Genomic DNA, 20,170 nt, shown 5'->3' with positions numbered 1-20,170 from the left:
CGAAAGGGCTCGTCCAGATGTCGGCACTGGAGCTGCCACGGCGACGCTTCCTGCCGCCGCGCCGCTCGCGGGGGGGGGGGTTAACATCTGCCGCTGGATGAGACGTTAATCTCTGCGGCGTTGAGGCGTGCGACGCCGCGCCGCGCTCGACTTCACCTGCCGCGAAGGAGGGGAGGAAGGGGAACGCGCGGGAACGCAGACCTTTGCTCCCTAAAAGCGCTTTGCGTCCTGGTGCCTGCTTATGACGCGTGCGAAGGCGCACAGCTGCACCACGTCAACCGGTGCAGACGGAGTAATGCAGGGGCACGCGGAAGAAAAACGCACACATGTTCAGATGCTACAGATGTAACAGCAACCTGACCAGACAGATGACTAGAGATCATCTTGTTAAGGGATCCCAAGGCTGGCGAGTTTTGATCCGTATCACTTCAAATGGGAGTACATGTGAGTATTAATTGTAGATAAAGCGTAAAATGTATTATTTATATTTGACAGCTGGAAATAAAACGCTGTCAAGTGCAAATGTGCGAGCGAGAAAGGAAAAGCCAAGAGGTCAGAGGACAAAGTTCAGATGGCCTGAAGGAGGAAGCTTTCCCCCCCGAGTCTCTTTGTGTTGTGCTCCCCCACTTTTATTTAAATCTCACATTTTATGGCGATAAGGAGGAGGCGATGAGAACAAAACAAAGCAACGCGGAGCGGCCTACCGGAGCAGCAGCATCTCAGCGGCAGACAAAAAGAAGCAGACCGGTGGAGGAGGCTGGCTTTGATCCGGGCCGTCCTCTCAGGCCTGTGGAGGTGGCGGGCGATCGGAGGACGATAGCAAATCTGTCATCCCTGATGTAAAACCGATGCCATCCCCTCCATGGCGCTGTCACAGCGCTGGGCAGCCGGCTGCTCCCAGCAGACCACACACACATATAACTTCTACTGTCTTTAATTTCCTATATTTGTTTTTTTTCCGTGTTTATTTAACGTTTACTTTTTTCGTCTCCCGTGTGCCCTGTCCTTTAAACTGCGCGCCCGCAAATTTCCCCGCTGTGGGATAAATAAAGGATTATCTTATCTTATCTTATCTTATCTTAATTAAGTGCTAAAAGTGTATTATGCACTGAGACGCTCACAGCCCTCACATGGCAAAATGACTACAGCCCACACTCTCACCTCATTAGTTTCATTCGCAGAGGTGTAGTCACTTAACAGTACACGTTTGTTTAATTAAGGCTTTTCTTTTGCTTTTAACCGTGTGTTACATGCGAGGCACACATTAACATCACGGGGGGTCACACGGGGCAAGTAGTTACTTCGCTTCCTTTGTTTGATGGATTCATCTTTGCCTTTGGTAGTTTTTTGGAGGCGTTGAGCTTCCTGGTGTGCACGAGGTGTGACTGAGGGCGGAGCTTCAACACAGGGTCATCAGGCTGATGTGGCATGGGGGGCGTTTAGGTGAACTTGGGTTTACTTTGTAATTCCCTGTAGTTCATGTCTATTTGTCAACACCTTTGTGTTTCATTTGCTTTGATGGAAGCAGTATGTGAGTCCCCTTGTGCGTCACCAGGCATTTGTCATAACTACTGAGTATTCACCGATCAGGCATAACATTATGACCACAGTCAGGAAAAGTAAATAAAACTGACAGTTTTGTGTACAACACAGGTATTCAACAGGGGGTCTGCGACCCCTATAGGGTCCGCAGAGGTACTACAGGGGGGTCTCAAAATCTTTGGTTGATCGGACATTTTTTTTAATATATTTTTAAATGCACATTAACATGATTCCAACTTATTCAATATAAGGAAGCTGTCTCAACAGCGTTTTCACGCAGAGCGCTACACTAGTTGAGACCTGTCAATCTAAGCCTCCTGTACACAGCAGGCCCCGCCCCTATCGCTGCTGAGCCAATCACGAGGCCGCATATTACACATGGACTCTGTCAGGTTCCCAGCAATTGGCCGACAGCATGTTCAGGCCCATTGTGAAATCACGGACGAGCGCTGCAGTATTAGCAGAAGAGAAGCTAACGGTGCAGCTCATCCATTCATCCAACCTTTAGCTATGTTTAAAGTTAAAACTTTTTTTCTTCCTCCAAATTCTCTAGATCCCAAACTGATCTCAAAGTATCTGTGAGACGATCCAACGAGGCCCCTCCCCTCAACTCACAGTTTGCAAGATGCACCAAAACAACACACCTTGGTGAGGTCACAGATCCTGAGGAGGTCATTCTGGGCCCTGCCTTCGTACACCCGCTGGCGTTCCCGCGCCACGTCGACATCCTCCTCCTCCCCCGCACTCAACAGCTTCGCCGAAATGAGCCTGACACAGGCAGAGAGAGAGAGAGAGAGAGAGAGAGTCAAACCCAGCCGGCACAACACCCTTCATTAAAATTAACATGAACTCGTGTGACAAATTATCTTGGTCAAAGTGTAAGCTCCGTGAAACAATCTCTGCAATTTTCACAAATAGACGGAGCCACAGGCATTAGTTTCTATGGCAACCTTGCTTTTAGAGTAGGTAAACACTCCCCCCAAAAACGAAAAAAAAAAAAAAAAAATAGTAGAATTTGCCAACAGATGTTTTATATAAAATGAATACACAGTTTATTTCTACTCTAACACGGCAGAGAACAGGCGATTCACCCTTAAGGACGTGGCCATGAGGTGCAACATTAAATACAAGCGGTGTAAGGTCAACAAGCTGCTGACAGCCACTTTCTACCTTGGTTTGCAGAAGAACTTATACTGGATGAGGAGCGTAAAGGCAAACATGACGACTCCCTGGACAGCCATGGCGCAGAGGTATTTTCCCACCATGTCAAAGCTCAGCGGATCCTGGAAGCGGTCTTCTCCTGATAACAAAAAGAAAAAAAGAGAACAAACAAAGTTGACGCGCAGGGGAGACGGCGAGCAATTAAACGCATCACGACCACGTGTCATCTTTATGCTAATTCCCGGGCCCTTATCGACGAGCTCAGAGGAAGATTTAATTCGACACGTTGTCAGAACAAAAAGACATCACGAGACGCGCGTTTCCTTTTCGCGCAGCAGCCAAATATATCTGTTATCAAAAGTTTGTGGAAAGCTGGATGCTGTCAGCTCTTTGAAGTGTTTCTGAGACACATTCATTGGGCGAGAGCCGGCAGTTTAAAATGCCACTTAGCCTCAAAATAAAATAAAATAAATTGCTGTCACCTATGTCATGTGAGGAAATCACTGACATCTTGTACTTTTCAAGCCAAACCTTTTTTTTTTTTTTTTTTCCCCGGCTAATGAACACATAAGCAAACCGATGACAGCCACCCACTCTAGTCATTCTCAAACTCGCGCTCGCTCTCTTTTTTTCCCTCTCCCCCCTCCTCCTCCTCCTCGTCTCAGCTTCTACAACCCTTGAGCCTGAGGGGGGAAAAAAGAGTGAGGAGACAAGAAAAACGAAAGCTCTTTCAGTCTCATTCTCTGGTAAATAGCCCCTCTCCACACTAGCCCTTTTAAGTAGTGATTGCTTTTCTCTTCCTGCTCTCCACTACCGCCGCAAATTATTCCTTCAAACCACTATTTCCTGCTCCATCTCTCCACAGATAAGACTCCTCTTCCTCTTTCATGTGCCTCTTTGCCTCTTGATGGCACCCCCCCACCCCCCTCTCTCAACCCCGACTCCACCTCTACAACCACCGTTCCACTCTTTTCCCTTTCTCTCGTCTAAATGGAACCTCTTGTGCAGAGTAGAGCTCTTGTGGAGGTTTGGGAGCGTCGTCACAGAATATATCGCTGTTGAAGTCGTGTTAATATTGAATGATATGCTTTGTGTACAGCAGTGTTACTATGAAGATTTGTTTGACAACCTGTAGTGCTACTAGGGCTGGGCGGTCCGACCAAAATTGTATTTTTTTCAGGCGTTAGCACGTGTTCACAACATTTTCCACCGGTTGAGAGAGGAATTAATGCAGTGGATTGATTAAGGATGGACTATTACAGTAGAATAATGCCACACGAGTAGTAAAACAGGTTTGCATGTCCCCGTGTTAGCACTGCCTGCTAATGTGGTTCAGCTCTGATACAAAAAAAAAAAAAGAATTAAATATTATGAAACAAGGACATATTTTGAACCGCTACGTCTGTGATGTCAATAGCAGCATGACCGGCTACTGTAATAACTGTAGTCCGTGCGCAACATTTTTTTTTTTCTCATTCGTGAAAAGCTAAAGTTGGGGACATTTTAGGGGACAGCTATAGCCGATGGGACAGGTCATTCAAAACGGGGACTTGTTCCCAGAAATCAGGGACGTCTGGTCACCCTAAAAAAAAAAAAAAACAAAACAACAACAAAAAAAAAAACTGAAAGTCCTCTAGCGTTGTGCCGCTTCATTTTTAGAAGCACTTCATTAAAAATGGTCCGGTCTGAAACGGTGTCTCGCAGCGCAGCGTTCCAAACACTATGTACTGAAATACATCGGTATGCTAGTATATTAAAAAATCATATCATAACAAAAAAAAAAAATATATATATATAAACATACCGGTATGAACCAGTATACTGCCCAGCCCTAAGTACAACAATGTTTCAATGAAACGTTGTGTTGGTGTTGTGTCAAATGGTCATACAGTCATATAATTAATATGTACAGACTTTAAGATTTAATTTGATGGTATCCATAGATCTGGAGGACGAGTTTAGGAATTCCAGCTCCTTAAAACTTAGCCCCCTCTTTTAAACGGATGGAAACAGCTCGGACAAATCTCTTAAAAGCCGTTTCATGAACGGATGTGGTGCATTCGTTCGTCAACTGAGCAGGTAAAGGGGTCTAGAGTTGTTGTCCATGTTGTTTCCATGGTTACATTTGGAAACTTTTGGGAAAAAAAAAAAAAAAAAAAAAAAAAACGACTGAAACAGCCCAACCTCAGGCTGTGAAAACAAAACGAATCCAAACAGGAGCACGAGAAAAATGACGAGAGGAGTGGACGAATCAATAATTTGGTACAAAGTGCGAAGACAAAAAAAAAAAAAGCTCTGCAACATTAAAAAGGAAGGCTGGAAGGCAGCAGTGGCAGATGATGTCAGGATCCTTCATCCATGACAAATAAGAAGCACTTCACAACATCCAGCCTAGGGAAGAACACTCTCCGGGAGGTTGGCATATCATTAGCTGAGTCTGGCATGAAAGGAAGACTTCACATGAGCAAATACACGCAAGAAATACAAGGTATAGAGCACTCATGAGCTACAAGAATAGAAGAAAAAGTTTGAATAAAGTCAGGTCGGCTCTGGAATAACATCAACGCGATGACAGTACGAAGAGAGGCCCTGAAACAACTTCAGATTCTTCATTATATAATAGTAGCTTCGGTACGTCTTTGGTAAACATCAAAAGATGAAATGTGTATGCATGCGGGCCACGTGATCTCTCCCCGCCTCGGTATAGAGCAGAAACTAGTTATGTAAATATTTTATCGCAAGGATGCTCACTCGGGGGAATATTTAGCGAGGGTTCCTGAACCTTTTCATGCACCACGCAGCTGCATCGTGTTTGTTCTTGTTTACTAAATGGTAGCGCTGGGGTTGCGCTCTGTGTCAGGGCAACATGCGAGAGAGCTTTTCCTGTTTGCGTTCACGCGATAAATACTTCAAGCGCACATGAGAACGGAGGGCGGGTTCGTCAGAAACAGCCGCGACACGTCAAGGCCTTTGACCCCGAGGTGCGGCGAGGATCTCAGCCGGTCGAGTTGGAGCGTCGCCTCTCACCGAAGCTGCTGAAGAGCGTGGCCATGGCCTGGTTCTTGGCCATGTCGATCAGCCCTCTGCCCAGACAGAAATGCGGGAATATCAGCAGCACCTTCTTCACGATGTCGTTGGTTCTGGACACGCTCTGTCGAGGGGAAAACAAGCACACAAGCACACACGCAAAGGTGACAAATTAGTTACAAAACATTTAAACCTTGAATCGGCAGGGCCAAAAGAAGCGAGAGGTCTGGGAAGACGTAATTAACAAACACCCCCGTCGTCTGCGGGGCGGCGGACTGCGCTTCATTTACCTTCTCGATGCAGGAATTTAGCAAACCTTAGGAAGCACACTGTGTGATCTGAGAGGAGGCAGATGTTCAACCTTAAGATCATAACTACAAGTAGAAGATCCACCCAGAAACCCAAGGGGCACAGCATGCCTCAAGACACACTTTTACACACCTTAATATTTTAGTGTTTCACAAGGTACACACACACACATAAAAAGGCCAGCATTATCTTAACAGAGCGCTTCCTGGCTGTAACTTGTCTTCTTCTCTAAAATTGTACTGTCCCTTTTTTCCCTCTCCGCTCCCCTGTGGCTTCAACTCAGCCTGGTAAAACACAAAAGCAATAATTAATTAAATGACGACAGAACGGCCGAGGACTTGGCCAACGAGCTCAAATAAGTGAGGAGGTACAGTAAGTCAGGGAGGAAGAAGGGGGGGGGGGGTGAGACGGAATGCAAAATATTACTACGTTTGCCGCAGCGCAGCGTTCGCATCCGAGCTCATGCATTATGCATGCCGCTTCATTGCAGCGCCGTCTTCAAAGCTCTTGAATACACGAAGAAAGACGTAGGAATTCATCATTCCTGTTTTTTTTTTTTTTTTGGGGGGGTGGGGGGGGGCGACTGTGTAAAGATGAGGCGGGACGTGGGGTGAGGGTGCAATTTGTTAAAGCCGTGCGGAAGGTTTCCAGGTGATTCCAGGTGAATTTATTCATGGACGTGTGTTCGGTCCGTCCGATTTTTAAAGGGAGCAGTTTGCCGGAGAGTCTGACAGAAATATTGTCAACACACTTGTGTGTGTGTGTGTGTAACACGTAGCCTAAGTGCTAGGAACAGAGGGGAAAGGTTAGCTTGCGCAGCTAAGTCAGAGTTAGCCAGTTCTCGTCTTAGCTAACTTCAAGCTGTCTGCAGATACAAGCGTGTAACTTCTGTAAGAAGCAGCTTGTTTCACAAAATGTCTAAATGCTCCTGCAAACCCGCATATTTGCTTTCTTTTCTCATCATTCGGCACGACCTTAGTAGGCGTGAGCAAATCCGATCAGAGAGCTACTATAGCAACGGAAAACTTTAAATGCAAGCTGAAGAGATACTCAGTCATCTTTGATAGATTGAAGGAGCATTTATTCAGAAACCTTCTTTTGAATCTTTCTTAACAGGTATCAGGCATATAAGTGCAATATGACATTCAAGGGCGTCAAATCAAAGAGAAGAAAGGAATCTAACCTAATCTTCTCTCTTTGTGGCAGAACATACAGTAATTCTCAAGATCAAAAGTGGGCACAAGCATTTATGAGATGATTTCTTTTGCATTAGTAGATGGTCACTGGCCTAGCTTCCCTCGGGCAGATATGAGACCATGATGAAAAGGCCTCATTGATCACGATGTCAAAGCAAACCTTCAGATGTCCGGCAAAGTGCTCAACAATAATTCATCACTCCTTTTATCTCCATTTATTCATTTGCTTGAAGACTAAAGGGTACAAAGAGCTTAAATCACACTCAATCTCGCACGCACGGCGCGCTACTTTCAGCGCGACGTGTTCGACTTCCTGCCAGCAGGGACCGAGAAGCTGAAACGGGGCATTCGTAACGGTCTTTCCTTTTCTTTTTAATTCTTAAACGTCAGTTCTGAAGGTGGAAATATGTGTATTTTATTTCAGTGACTTCCCAAACAGTTTAACTGTGGTCACTTTAGCATGACTTTACAAAGTCAGACTGAAACAAAGCATGGATAGAAATGATGGCGTAGATTGCGTAAATACATTGATGTGCTGCAATGTTTACGCTCACCTTATATTGTCTTAATAAAAAAATCCTATTATGGTACCATCCCAGCTATTAAAAAGAATTCATACAGTACATGAAATATCTGCACGTAGAACGAGATCATTTTTTTTTTAATCAAACTACCGTAATGAGGCTAAATCCAATGTTAGCGTCATTATGGTAATTTAATGAGTTAGCGACAATTAGCAGCAGCCTTTGCAGTATATATACATGAATATTAAACACTTGCTGTTAATGTGTCTTTCTATGGACAAATGTATGTGAGGTTAAATACAGTATTAGGCAATTTAACTGTAATAGCAAACTCTTATAACGTGAAGCTAGTTCATGTTCAGCTTTTTCTTCCAAGTTTTGGCCGACTGTCTTAAAATAATTCTGAATCTCTATGGTCAGAAAAAAACTAAAACATAAATCATCGAGTTTATATTCCTCATGACACCATGGCGGAGTGCGTTTGACCCTGGCGGGCCTCCATAGTATTAACATTGCATGGGAAATCCTGTAACTTAATTATCAATTTCAGTCGAATGAAAACAAACAAACTTTAAAAAATAAAAAAAGTTGTCTGTCACAACCCTGCTTTACACTTATAAGCCCATATTTCGGTTTAAATATAAAAAGGATGTTTCCACTTGAAGCAACAGTTCGGTGTAACAGAAATTAAAGTTGACATTAATGCTCTTTCCTTACTGTTTGCAAACGCTGTCAGACATATTTTTATCCCTCGGCTGCTCGCAAACATATGTAAATGTTCAAATACACACACACACACACACCTGGGGATCTGCTGGAGGCACCTGTGTTCTCTACGTTCAACGCTTAGCTTAGCCCGAGATAAGAAAGTCGAAGTAAATAAACAACAGCTATGACCTTGGCTGCGAGCAGCCTTCTGCCTGGCAGAGCGACGCGAAGAACGTGAGGCCTCATTTGAGATCAATACGAGAAATAACACATATTCTCTCGACTGGGTGTTCATCAAGGAGATCTGAGAGGGTCTTGGTCGGGGATGATGAAATGCGAGACAATTTCCCCCCTTACGTTCGCGCTATGTGCCCATAAATCATCGTCAAATGATTCTGAAGGTGGTACAGTCTGTGCTGTGCTTATCTGACCCATATCGCTGCTTGTGCTTATTCCCACAGCAAGGCTTCATTCATAATGCTGGGAATCGCAGTCAAAGCAGACAGACACAATATACGGCCCAAACAGGAGCAAGACATTTTTTTTTTTGAGGATATTTATGGACATTTTTTTTGAGCATCTCGAGATCAAGGCCGATAATTCAGGAGCTTCGGTGAAATGTTTTGCTAAGTTTGTGACTCCTCTGCCTTTTTAGACGTGAATGCTGCCACAAAGATCTCCGATTACACCACATGAGGCCTGGCAGGACCCGGCCACGCCGGCACACCTGCATCTTTATCGTGGAAAAATCTATCTGTGCCTGCGGTTATCTCTGAGTGGCACGTGGTGGAAGTATTGACTCAGATGCTGCTTACAGCGTACAAGGCAAGACTGGGATTGATGGAGTCCGCGGGGAGCTGGACGGTCCTGAGGGGAGGAAACGCTCCCATTGGTCTCCACGCAAAACTAGGGCACAGAGTCTGTAACGCAGCGACTCTGCTTTCTCACTCTGCTACTTTTTCTATTCGCCCTCTCTCTCGGAAAAATGCTGCTATGCCCAAAAGGGATGCAGACGCACCCCGTGCCTGAAAACAGATAACCGTCTGAGGCCCGTAGCTTCACTGCTGAGCGACACTGTTTAACTAATGCCACCGCGAGAGGAGTCTACAAATGATGAGACGAGGGCTTTGAAACGGCAGAAGCTGTACGAGAGGCAGATGGGATTGAGCTGTCATGTTCGGGATCTAGCCTCTCTGGTGAACCGGAGCTTGTCGGGGCACTGTCGCATCTCCATCGCCAATTTTGTGAAGAATCTGTTCCAACGAGATACTGGCACCGAACATGGGGACGCACGTGAAAGCCTGGAGAGTTGAAACATTTGCGGACTGCTGTCGACCCATCGGGCTCTGCTATCAGCGGCGAAATCGAGGAAGATTAGCGGAATTATCACGGACCCCTGTCCCTGTCAGGGCTCAGGGAAACACTATCGCCACCTCTAATGCCTCGAACAAGGAGAGCGCGCAGTAAATCCGTCCCTTTACACCGCCCGTGGGCAACGCGCTGTCCATTAAATTATCAACAGCGGCCCTTTTTACGAGTAACGCCACTGACACCATATCAATAAATAAATGCAGAAAACGCGGAGATGACAAAATGGCAACTCTTTTGGCGGATGGATGCGCCAGACGGGAAATACAAATTGATAATGAACGCTTGTGATAATGAAATCACAATGCAAATGAGGCGGCGTCCTTAGGAGACAGGATACATCCCATGCCGTCGTCGAGCGGCGCCAGAGGAAACATCAAGTCGGAGGCAGACGTGTCAGAAGGGACAGACTGACATTATTACGCTGCGTCTGAAGTGTCTGATCAGAGCTGTGGGAGACATTCGGAGCGACGCGCTCTTGTGTCACTTGACAAGGAATGACTGATCAGCACGGGGCTAAAAATAAAAATACAAAGTGTATGCTAATCACGCAAGTGACAGTTAATTCTGTAAATAAAACAAGACCGATTTAGTTCAAGGAGCGGATGAAAAAGACATCAGGAAAAGTTAATTTTCTACATTATCGCAAACCCGTGAGGTACTGGGGTGCTGCCCTGAGGATCCTGACTGTTGCACTAACTTTACAGTCAGATTTTATTTTTATGAATTCGATTAAAATTATAATCAAAAATAAAAAGTGACTGACAGCCAGCATCTGCTCCCTTCCCTCCCTCTCATTGTCGAGCACTCCATTTCTTATTTAGCCTCGGTGCCTTTGTCCTGTGATTCCCGCGAGACAGAAGCAGCTTGTGGTTAAAGAGAACACTTCCTGAAAGATGGATGGGGAAAGTTCTTCGAAGGCCCAATTCTCACCAAACGATTAAACATTAAACAGAATACAGAAACTAGTTCCTCTGAAAAATCCTTGAAACGATAAAGGAAATGTATTAAAAGTTGTACCAGGTGGGTACCACCCACATGTGTGAAAGAAGGCTTTGTTTCAAAAACACAGTGTTTATCTGCGATTCAAGTCAATTAAACCCTCAACCAGCAGAGCTACGGTATCATTTCTATTCGTGCCTGAAATTCTGTTTGTGATATTTCACTGGTTTATTGTTGAAATAGTACATGTACACCAGCAGGCACGTGTCTCTTATTTTTATATCTCCACATGGTGCTGTCACTTACTTCGTCATCAAAGAGCTCCATGATAAATGTGGCCACGCTGCCGTTTATACCAATGAACAGGTTGATGCAGGTCAGCACCACGTAAGCAGTGCTGGGCACACTGAAGATGAAGGAGGCGGGGTACATCATGGGGGTGATGGAGAACCTGAAGAAAGCAAAAACACTGTCACACAGACAAACAACAACAACAACATACTGGTCTGATTTAAAGGTCGCTTGGGTTGGATTTAATGACTCCTAGTGGTGGGTTTGCAGACTGCAGCCTTCTGTTCAAAGTGTGCTGTAGACCCTTTCATGGCCTACGTCACTGAGACGTCACAATGTTAACTGGAGGCAAAACATAGGGAAGCTTGAGGCGAATACTGTCACTTTCAACCCAATTGTATTTTATGGTGCCAAAGCCAAAAAAGCAAAAACACTAACTTGAAGTTTTACCACATATCAGCCACTGCCAGTCGTCGGCAATTTTGGTTTGGCTTTGTCGATTACAATAAGGGATTGAAGTGAGACAATCAAAAATACACTCACTTCATTTCCATTAAGATTAATATGTAATGCATCATCGGTTTCAGCCTGGACAACGTTATGGGTTAGAATAAATCATGACTGAAATAACGTTAAGTTAATGCTTATTGTTACATGTTAATGCTAATGCTAACAGCTAGGTAACACAACATTTGTTGTATGTTTCAGGGGTGTCCAGGCAGGAGTTGCATTTACTACGTTACCCTCCACAGTAGTTCCGCTTAGTTCTTGTAATATCTTTGTTGGAGCGACTTCAATTGATAAAGACAGACCAGGCTTTGTCCCGTATGTGTCCTCCTATGGTCACATCATCCATTCAGCGAGTGACAGTGTAGTGGTTGGTGAATGTAGACCCATCAGTCAAAAATATAAAATAACACTCATGGTCTCGGAGAGTGAGTGTATTAGTATATTCTCTAAAATATTCGTTTTCCTAATCCATCCCTGCCAAAACATTGAAGTATACTAACTGCCGTTCACAGGCTATAGTGTTTGAGATGTGTTGCCTCCATTTAAGCCCCGCCCCTCAAAATAAGTCACACTGTTTACAAACCATGAAGGAGTCTAAAGAACGGACATTTTTAAATCTATAGTTTTTGTTTGGTTGAGTAGAAATGTAGCAACACATTATTATACACTATTGACTTCTACATTCGTGCTAACTGATCCCCTTAAATCCCACACACTGGAACTTTAAGCAAGACCATAAAAGTAGAAATGACAAAGGTGCTTTCCACCGTGTCCCGCGCTCATTAAACTCCCTAACAGGGTCGACAGTAGTGGCAAACACCGTACTAACAGTTCCCGAACTCGTGCCATTTTCAGTTCATGAATGTAGATTACCAGGTCAGCTGTATCCGTTCTGTGGCACCGGCAGCCTCTTCTGATCATTTGCATTTCCAGTAAGTGTCCCATAAAAGCACTTCAAAATAAATGCCTCCCACACTCGGCAGCCAGTACTCAGTATTATCAGTAGATGAGCTGAGATAGTGGTGTAGTGGTGTCACGGTGGCGGTCCAGAGAGACCAGCAACCCCTGCCTATTACATGACTTTTGCATGAAGTTTTAAGTAACTGAGAACATTTACTCTAGTAGTACTATAACTTCAGTTAGTGCTACTTCACTACATGCAATTCACAGTTTGTCCCTTAGGAGATTAAGACAACATCGGGACAACAGAAGTCACCAAATTGTGCTTTTGGTAGAGGAACCGAAGTGAGGAAGCAGTAACTCTTGGGAATTTAAAGAGTTTCCATTGTCTCATGGATTTTTACATAATCTGGGTTTGAATACAAAGAGAGAAAATGAGGTGAACAGTACAAGGTTTTAATTAACTTACCCATAAAAAATGAGAAGCAGAATCAAAGCAGGCAGGTTGGGAGGTGAAACGTAGGCTTTTTGTTGGAAGCAGAGGAAGATCACGATCACAATCACGCAGGGTATGATGTAGTTACACTGTCGAAACACAAACAAGTAAACAAATTAATTAGCGAGAGCACGATTAAAAAGTCAAGGCATTTATGCCTACATTAAAACGACGTTCTCAAAAATAATAATAAAATGAATCTGATAAACTGTAAGGATGTGTAATTATGAAATCTGTAGATGACTTTTTAATTGGCACTCGAGCATATCCCACTTCAATCTTCTAATTAATTCTGTGAATAACAGACCCATGTGATTCGGTTCTGTCTGAAGAAAATGGACGCTCAATGACACTCTGAAATGAATGAGTGTACAATGTTTTCATGTAAAGGTTTTATCAAAGAGACTAATATTCATTTATTTTTTTAAGCCGGTCAATCTGTCAGTGTTAAATAACAATGGAAAAGAAGCTTTTACTTGTCGAGTGTCGTATTCCCCTAAAATAACTACAGCGCGTTATTATACATTCAACCACAATGAAACATGTTTATCGACGGTTCACAAAACAAGGTTACACAGAAATTTAAGTGAGTGTTGGACTTGACTGTAATATCCCTATAGTTGATAGAGCGTGCATGTTAAAGCAGAGAGCTCCGGGCTAGAATCATTAGACTGGCTCCATCGGTACATTTGTCTTCCACTCAGACAGCGTTTATCCACTATAATGATGAGTGTCCTGATGCCATTTCTTTACCAAAGGTAGTTGATGAAATGTTTACTTCCACTATGCCTCGGGGAAACTGCCGGTAAGCCTGTTGAGCGTAACCAGCGGGGGCAGCTGCTGTCGATAATTACGCCTCAGCCAATAAGTGTTGCTCAGGTGAAGCTTTTCCCAGTAGCCAGCGGTGTCAATGCTACATTATCAATTACAGTGGATGGATACTTTTTTTTTTTTTTAACAAATAGCCTCAGGTGGGGGAAGAAACTTCTGAATATTTAACAAGGATAAAATGAGGCCACTGAAAACTTGCTTGAATGAATCGCGGTATGTAGCCACTTTAAAACCATAAGCATAATACTGTGCGGGTACCCTGCTGCTAAAAGTGATCTGACTCATTGAGGCGTGGACGTGACAAGACCTCTGAGGGTGTCCTGTGCTATAAGGCATCAAGGCGTAGTAGTAGATCTTTTAAGCTGCAAATTTGTGAGGTGGGGAAGGGTCAGTGGGTTGGGCTTGGAGTCGCCGTTGACCCTTCCTCAATTTTTTAATGCAGAATGGTAGCTGCGTACTGACCTACAGAAATAGGTTACTGCAGTTGAGGAATACTGTTTTCATTAAGTATTCTGACACAATGCTTCGGTAGGTGGTGCATGTCAAGGAGGTCTAGACCTAAGGATTCCCAGCAGAGGGTCTCCAAGAGTGCTTCCATCTCTTCTCTCTTAAACAATGCACCCAAATGTCCAAGTGACATAAAAGACAACTTCATTTCTACTTCCAATGCGCAATGATTCAGCACTGACGCTCATGCCCATTGTAGGCGCTTTCAATGAAGACCCCCATGTCTAAAAGCCCAACTTTACAGCATTATCAAACATGTTTACAGCCTCATACAAAAAACGATTTTGGTCCCAGTTGTTTATTTTATGTTAAGGTTTAAAATTCTTCAAAATGAAGGGCGTTCCCGCTTTGAGTGACCGGCGGTAGCCTGAGCTAACAGGTAGCGGAGAGTTGGGTGGGCGGGTCTCAACGTCCGTCACGTTCCCCCATGTCCATATTTTGAATATCTGTATCTTACCGTCGTAATTATGGATGTAGAGTTTGGAGCCCTTCTCCTGGTTACTTCTAGAGGTACGACAGAATGACTGAAGAATATGACTAACGTTGTTTGAGGGTCATTTAAGGCAAATCTTGGCGAAACCGAGTGAAAAAAACAGCATGGGGACGTCCTTGTATCATAAGGCCGATGACTAAGCGGAAGTAGCACCAGAAGTAAAGTTGCTGGCTTACTCGGATTGAGGACAGGGATCGATTGCTTCTCCCTGGTTACCCGGAGGTTGAGACTGGCTCTTTTTGAGGTCGAACTTTTTGAGATGTTGAATTTTTTAAATGTTGAATTTGTCTGTAAACTTATTTTATTCAGAAATTCATATTCAAACCATAGTTTCAACAGTTGTGTGCTGCAGCAGCTCTTATGTGGGATCAGTGTACACAGGCCAGCCTTGACTCCTCATTCACATCAATGAGCCTTGAGTGCACATGACAAGATTTCTGTCCTTGAACACTTCTTGTTGGTACTAAACACCGCATACCTGGTACACACTTAGCAATGTTTGCCTGATGCTCCGTCCCACTCACCTCACAATCACACTTACCAGAGTTACCTGCTTCCAACACGCCGTCTCTGCTGTCTAATGTATCCCACTATCAATGTTACTAACTTAAATTGTCAACAGATTTTATGCTGTGGCTGATTAGAGTTAATTTTAAAGCTTTTCATATATCAAGTGATTATCTCGAGCTGTAAACGGCATCCCGATGAAGCTGGTACTCACCATGTCCCAGGCGAAGTTGGCTAACCAGTAGACAGCTGGGTTGACTCCACTGACAAATTGCAGATGCTTGGCTTTGCTCACCCTCTCTTGGATGAGGAAGAGGACAAAGCTGGCAGGGATGAAGGACATGGCAAAGATAACACAGATGGACACCACTACGTCAGTGGAGGTTGTGGCCCTGTGATGGAAGAGAACACAGAAAGTTATAACAAGCAATTTGTGTATAGCAGCCAGGACACTGAAAGAGATACTTCTTCCAGGATAGGCTGCACAAATTACTACTTCTGAGGTGATGTAGACCAAGCAATTTAGCTCTCAAATATCCTATATTATGTAAATAAGTTATTACCACAGAGGAGAAAGTCACTTAATCACACCACAGACAAACGAGTTGATGATCGTACTATTACCACTAGGCTTCCAATGCTAAAATATAAGCCCTAGGGTACAGCTAAGATGCTCCGGATAAAATCATCTATATGCAGTGCAATATGAGAGAATGGTAATATAATATATAAAATGCTTTTATGAAACGCAGAACTTTCATTCAAGTCGCAATCTAAATTAAATGGTTTCATGCTTCCAATGAAACTGATTAAAGTTCTAGTGTGATATCCACTGCATTTAAATGTATCTCTTAGGGAATACTGGCTCACTAGATTTTCCATCTCAGTGGGCACCGGGCATTGCCGTACACGACGGCAGTCGCATTTATTTCCTCTGCCGACATTCAAAAGGCCATCACGGCACCGCTGTCTAAGAGAATAAAGGGAATGGCTGGAGATAACAGAGTCAACACTCTGCTGCAGTGAGAACACCTACTCGAATGAAAGGTTGAAACAGCCCCGTTTGTTGGTTCTCATGTTATCAAGAGATGAGCCAGGTGACGCTTAAATGATTGTGAAGCGTCTGGCTCATTTGCTGTATCGCAATGAAGACATTTAATACTTTGAAATGTTGGGATGCATTTAAACTAATTTCGCGACACCTGCAGACATAATCTACGTGACTAATGTGCCAGGGCTGTGCTTCCCCGTGTCAATCGCTGAATTAGTATTGCGCCGCATTGATTGAAAGAGCTGGCAATGCCGCTCGAACGCGACAAAAAAGATTTGGAAAGTCATTAGCCTTATGAAACCATTCTGGAGCTCCTCGGTTAACAGGTAAAAAGAAGAGAGGAGCACATTTTGAAATCTTGATCGAGTTAGTTTGAATGTTAGGGTCAGGAACAAATCACCCTCTGAGATCTCGACCTTCATTTCATTGTTGTACATCGTAATTTATGCCACCACATCCTTGAAGATGTCCTACTTTTTGTGTGCTCAATTAGCATCGCATACACTTGGTAACCCGCCACCCACATTCTTCACCCTTGCCCCCCACCCGATAATCTCTCACAAGATTTCCCGCTGCGTAATTAGCATATTAAATGACTAACCCCGCGCGGCTGCATGGCTGTATTTATCATCGCCAACCAGGCGCAATTAGAACGCATAAATATGAAATCATTTGCCGCGGTGGGTGTCAACCCATTTCCACGGGATTCGGCGGCTGCGTGATGATCTGTTTGTGTGGGGAGGTAATGTAGGGAACAAAGCTGTGAATGATCCCACTCGGAACGCTGGAAGGTGGTTTAATTGCTGTGAAAAGCGGACAAGCAATCTGCTAATTAACTAATAATGGGAGAGCAAGAAAGATGAGCAATGGGAGTTAAGTGTTACAGTAAGTATCACTTTCTCTTTTTTTTTTTTTTTCTTCTCATTCGGAAGGTGTGGTGCTTAAATTTTAACTGCGCAAAGGGCTCACGGAGCATCATTTACATCGTGGCATTTGCATTTTTTAAACCGAACACATGCAAATACGTATTCAAAACATGTAGTCATTTGTCCAAATTGGTATTCCAGAGCAATTAAGAAGCAATGCATATGTCTCAATGGTGAAATGCTGCCAAAGATGACATTTCTACACATGACAGAGGCGTTTAGAGGGCCCTACTTTTGCGCCGATGCAGATGAAGTAAAGACACCTGGAGGGAATGGAGAGGGGGTTTTAATGGGTCTAAGCATCGACTTTCTTTCCACCTGCACAGCCCCACCGCAATTTTTATTTTCAGCTTATGACACCGCTTACGCCGCACTGAAATTGGCAGTGAAGAGCACTAGAGGGGAGTGTCACTTCAAATGAGACCGGTGTGCAGAGCGACACCGGTGTCCAAAACCAAGCAAGGGAGCGAGTCATTAAGGAGGAATTACTGCTGAAATAACACGTTCGGCAATTGTCACCCCAAAATATGAAATAAGTGTTAATGAGACATTGCAATTCGTTATCGGACTGGAGTTTCCACATTGTTTTGGCAAAGTAGGCAGACGCATTAGGCTTTTTGTGTGTTTGTTAGCGTTCTGTAATTGATGGGCAGACGCAGCGTCCGCAATCAGACGCACAGCAACACGCGCCAAATTGACTTGGAGGCTAAAAGCGAATAATGAGCGCGTTCTCCTTTAAATTGCAGGATGTGTCAAGTTTAACGTTCATGCAACTATTTTCTGAGAATTCATCAATCTGAGATGGAGCAGACATCCCGCCACGTTGGCTGAGAAATGTTATTTCACCCCGCAAACCACAATGACTTTATTATGCGCGCTAAAATGCGAGTACTTAAAGCTGCATTCGTTATTACGTTCTGGCCACTTAGGGGGCGGAGGAGAAGCCGAAAAAACGCAGCATCTGACAAATAGCAAACACACTGGCCGCTTCCAGAAATAATGAATATAGCAGACGGGATGTAATATCAGCATCCATTTGGAGTTGTGCTCGTGGCCACAACCTCCTGAACGCAAGTCTAATATTTACTCACTCCGGCTTCCATTTGCACAGCTCTGGAGACAAATGTCTATCTTTAGCTGCTTGATGTATGGCCGTCTCCTCTGGCCTGTCGCTGGCTTTGTGTGTCGGCTTTTCAGAGCGGGTCACATAGAATATAGCCGGCTTTTAAGAATGTTTACATTGCTACGCTTTTTAGGGCTGATAATAGAGGTAGATGTTGTGATTTGAACCAAACTAAAAGGGTCAGGAAAAGTGTAGATACAAACCAAACAAAAAAAAGAAGAAAAGAAAAGAACAAGGAAGATGCATGGAGCTATGACATAATGCTTAGTCAGGTACTCAAGACACACAGGCCGTTTTACCATTCTTTTCTGCAACCCGCACACTTATCCAGCAGTAAAGGAGTGTTCAAGCTAATCTGGATATCATAGTCCATAAATTGTACTCGTCACACTCCGCAAGGAGAGGCAGCGAGTTAGAGAGGCTCGTTCGGAACCCAAGGAACGTCGGGACGTCGTAATTATCCCGACCCTCGGCGCAGCCTCCCTCTCTGACCGTGGGGCTGTCGTCAGCACCAGATCGCCACATAAATACGCGTCTGACTGAGGAGTGGGCCGGGATGGAGCAAAACGGACCGGGAGCAGCCGCCGAATTGTGCTGAGGCGAAGGATGTGAAAATGCGAAATATCTAAAATATCAAAAAAACTAATAACTGTAAGAAACACGCATCGGCGCAAAATCAACAGCTCGCAGAAAGAAATGAGATTCATGCTGCACGGGCCGATATATTATGATTTAGCACATCATTAATCTCTGACTCTCACGGGGAGCTGCTTTCTCGCTAACCCGGGGATAAGGTCTGAAAAGGAATGGTATATCCCTGTAAGGAGCTCCCACGGGCCACCAAATCTGTGCATACTCAAACAAATCCCTCATCCATCTATCTGTCTTATGCTTTGTGTTTTATTGTCTCGTATACATCTGCTCTCCCTTTTGTGCGCGCTGCTTTTCTTTCCCCCCTCGCTTAATTTCTCCGTCCGTCTCCCTCCGCCTTATCTCTCTCTCTCTCTCTCTCTCGGCTCCCCAGTCACCATCAGCATCCCATGATGCATTGTCAAATTTTCTTCCAGCAGCTCCAGACGGTGCAATTTTAGGGCTTGATTTACTAAAGGTTTGAACGTGGAAAAACGTATGGGGGTTGTGTCCGTCAAGGAGATAGAAAGTGCAAAATGTTGGGCGGAGGAGATGCAAACGGATTATTTAGCGCACACAGCGTGATTTAACAGAGCTGAAACCGACTCCGGTGTCTGTTTTTTGCGCCTATATTTAACACATAAATGGCTGCGGTTATTGTTGTGAGTAGGAGGAGGCGTAAGACACAGTGAAAGGCAACGGAGAGAACAAATCTTTTTGTTCGCGTCGACATTTTTGGAATGAAAGAAGCAAAAATAGGTGAGACGTATCAACTAATCCAGCAAATGCCATTTTGGAGCCACCTGTTTCATTTTTATTTATTTATCTCGTGTCTTTTCTTAATTTCATCCCGTGTTCTTCTTGGCTTCCCCACAACCTTGTCACAGATAGCCTCCCATATTAACTCTTTGTTAAAGCACACGGTATTTGAATTACCGTAACTCACAGTGGTTCGCACCACTGACAATATCCAAAGTGTGGCTAAACACTGGGAAGGCCTTCATGATACCTCATGGTTACAACTAACTTTTTATTTGATTTTACCAACAAATTTGGCCAAACAACTCTCTCTTCCTGGGTCTCCAGGACCACCGACAGCACCGGTGCACCATAATTACTGTAATGGCA

The 20,170-nt window shown here is 44.2% G+C and overlaps 1 protein-coding gene across 2 annotated transcripts in view; it reads right to left on the bottom strand.

Annotated features, from left to right (window-relative positions):
• The window catches only part of LOC125012690 (phospholipid-transporting ATPase ABCA1-like), a 172,047-nt gene that overhangs the window by 33,452 nt on the left and 118,425 nt on the right, over positions 1-20,170 (bottom strand). For both annotated transcript variants that reach the window (XM_047592784.1, XM_047592790.1), the window contains exons 37-42: positions 15,527-15,704; positions 12,948-13,063; positions 11,084-11,228; positions 5,731-5,854; positions 2,713-2,842; positions 2,187-2,310 (exon numbers count right to left, since the gene is read on the bottom strand). In XM_047592784.1, the coding sequence (XP_047448740.1) occupies positions 2,187-2,310; positions 2,713-2,842; positions 5,731-5,854; positions 11,084-11,228; positions 12,948-13,063; positions 15,527-15,704 (817 nt within the window). The remainder of the gene's footprint in view (positions 1-2,186; positions 2,311-2,712; positions 2,843-5,730; positions 5,855-11,083; positions 11,229-12,947; positions 13,064-15,526; positions 15,705-20,170) is intronic.

Source organism: Mugil cephalus, chromosome 1 (genome assembly GCF_022458985.1).
Source record: "Mugil cephalus isolate CIBA_MC_2020 chromosome 1, CIBA_Mcephalus_1.1, whole genome shotgun sequence".
Lineage (NCBI taxonomy): Eukaryota > Metazoa > Chordata > Actinopteri > Mugiliformes > Mugilidae > Mugil > Mugil cephalus.
Note: the sequence above shows the minus strand (reverse complement) of the source record. Positions and strands in the feature narration are given on the sequence as shown.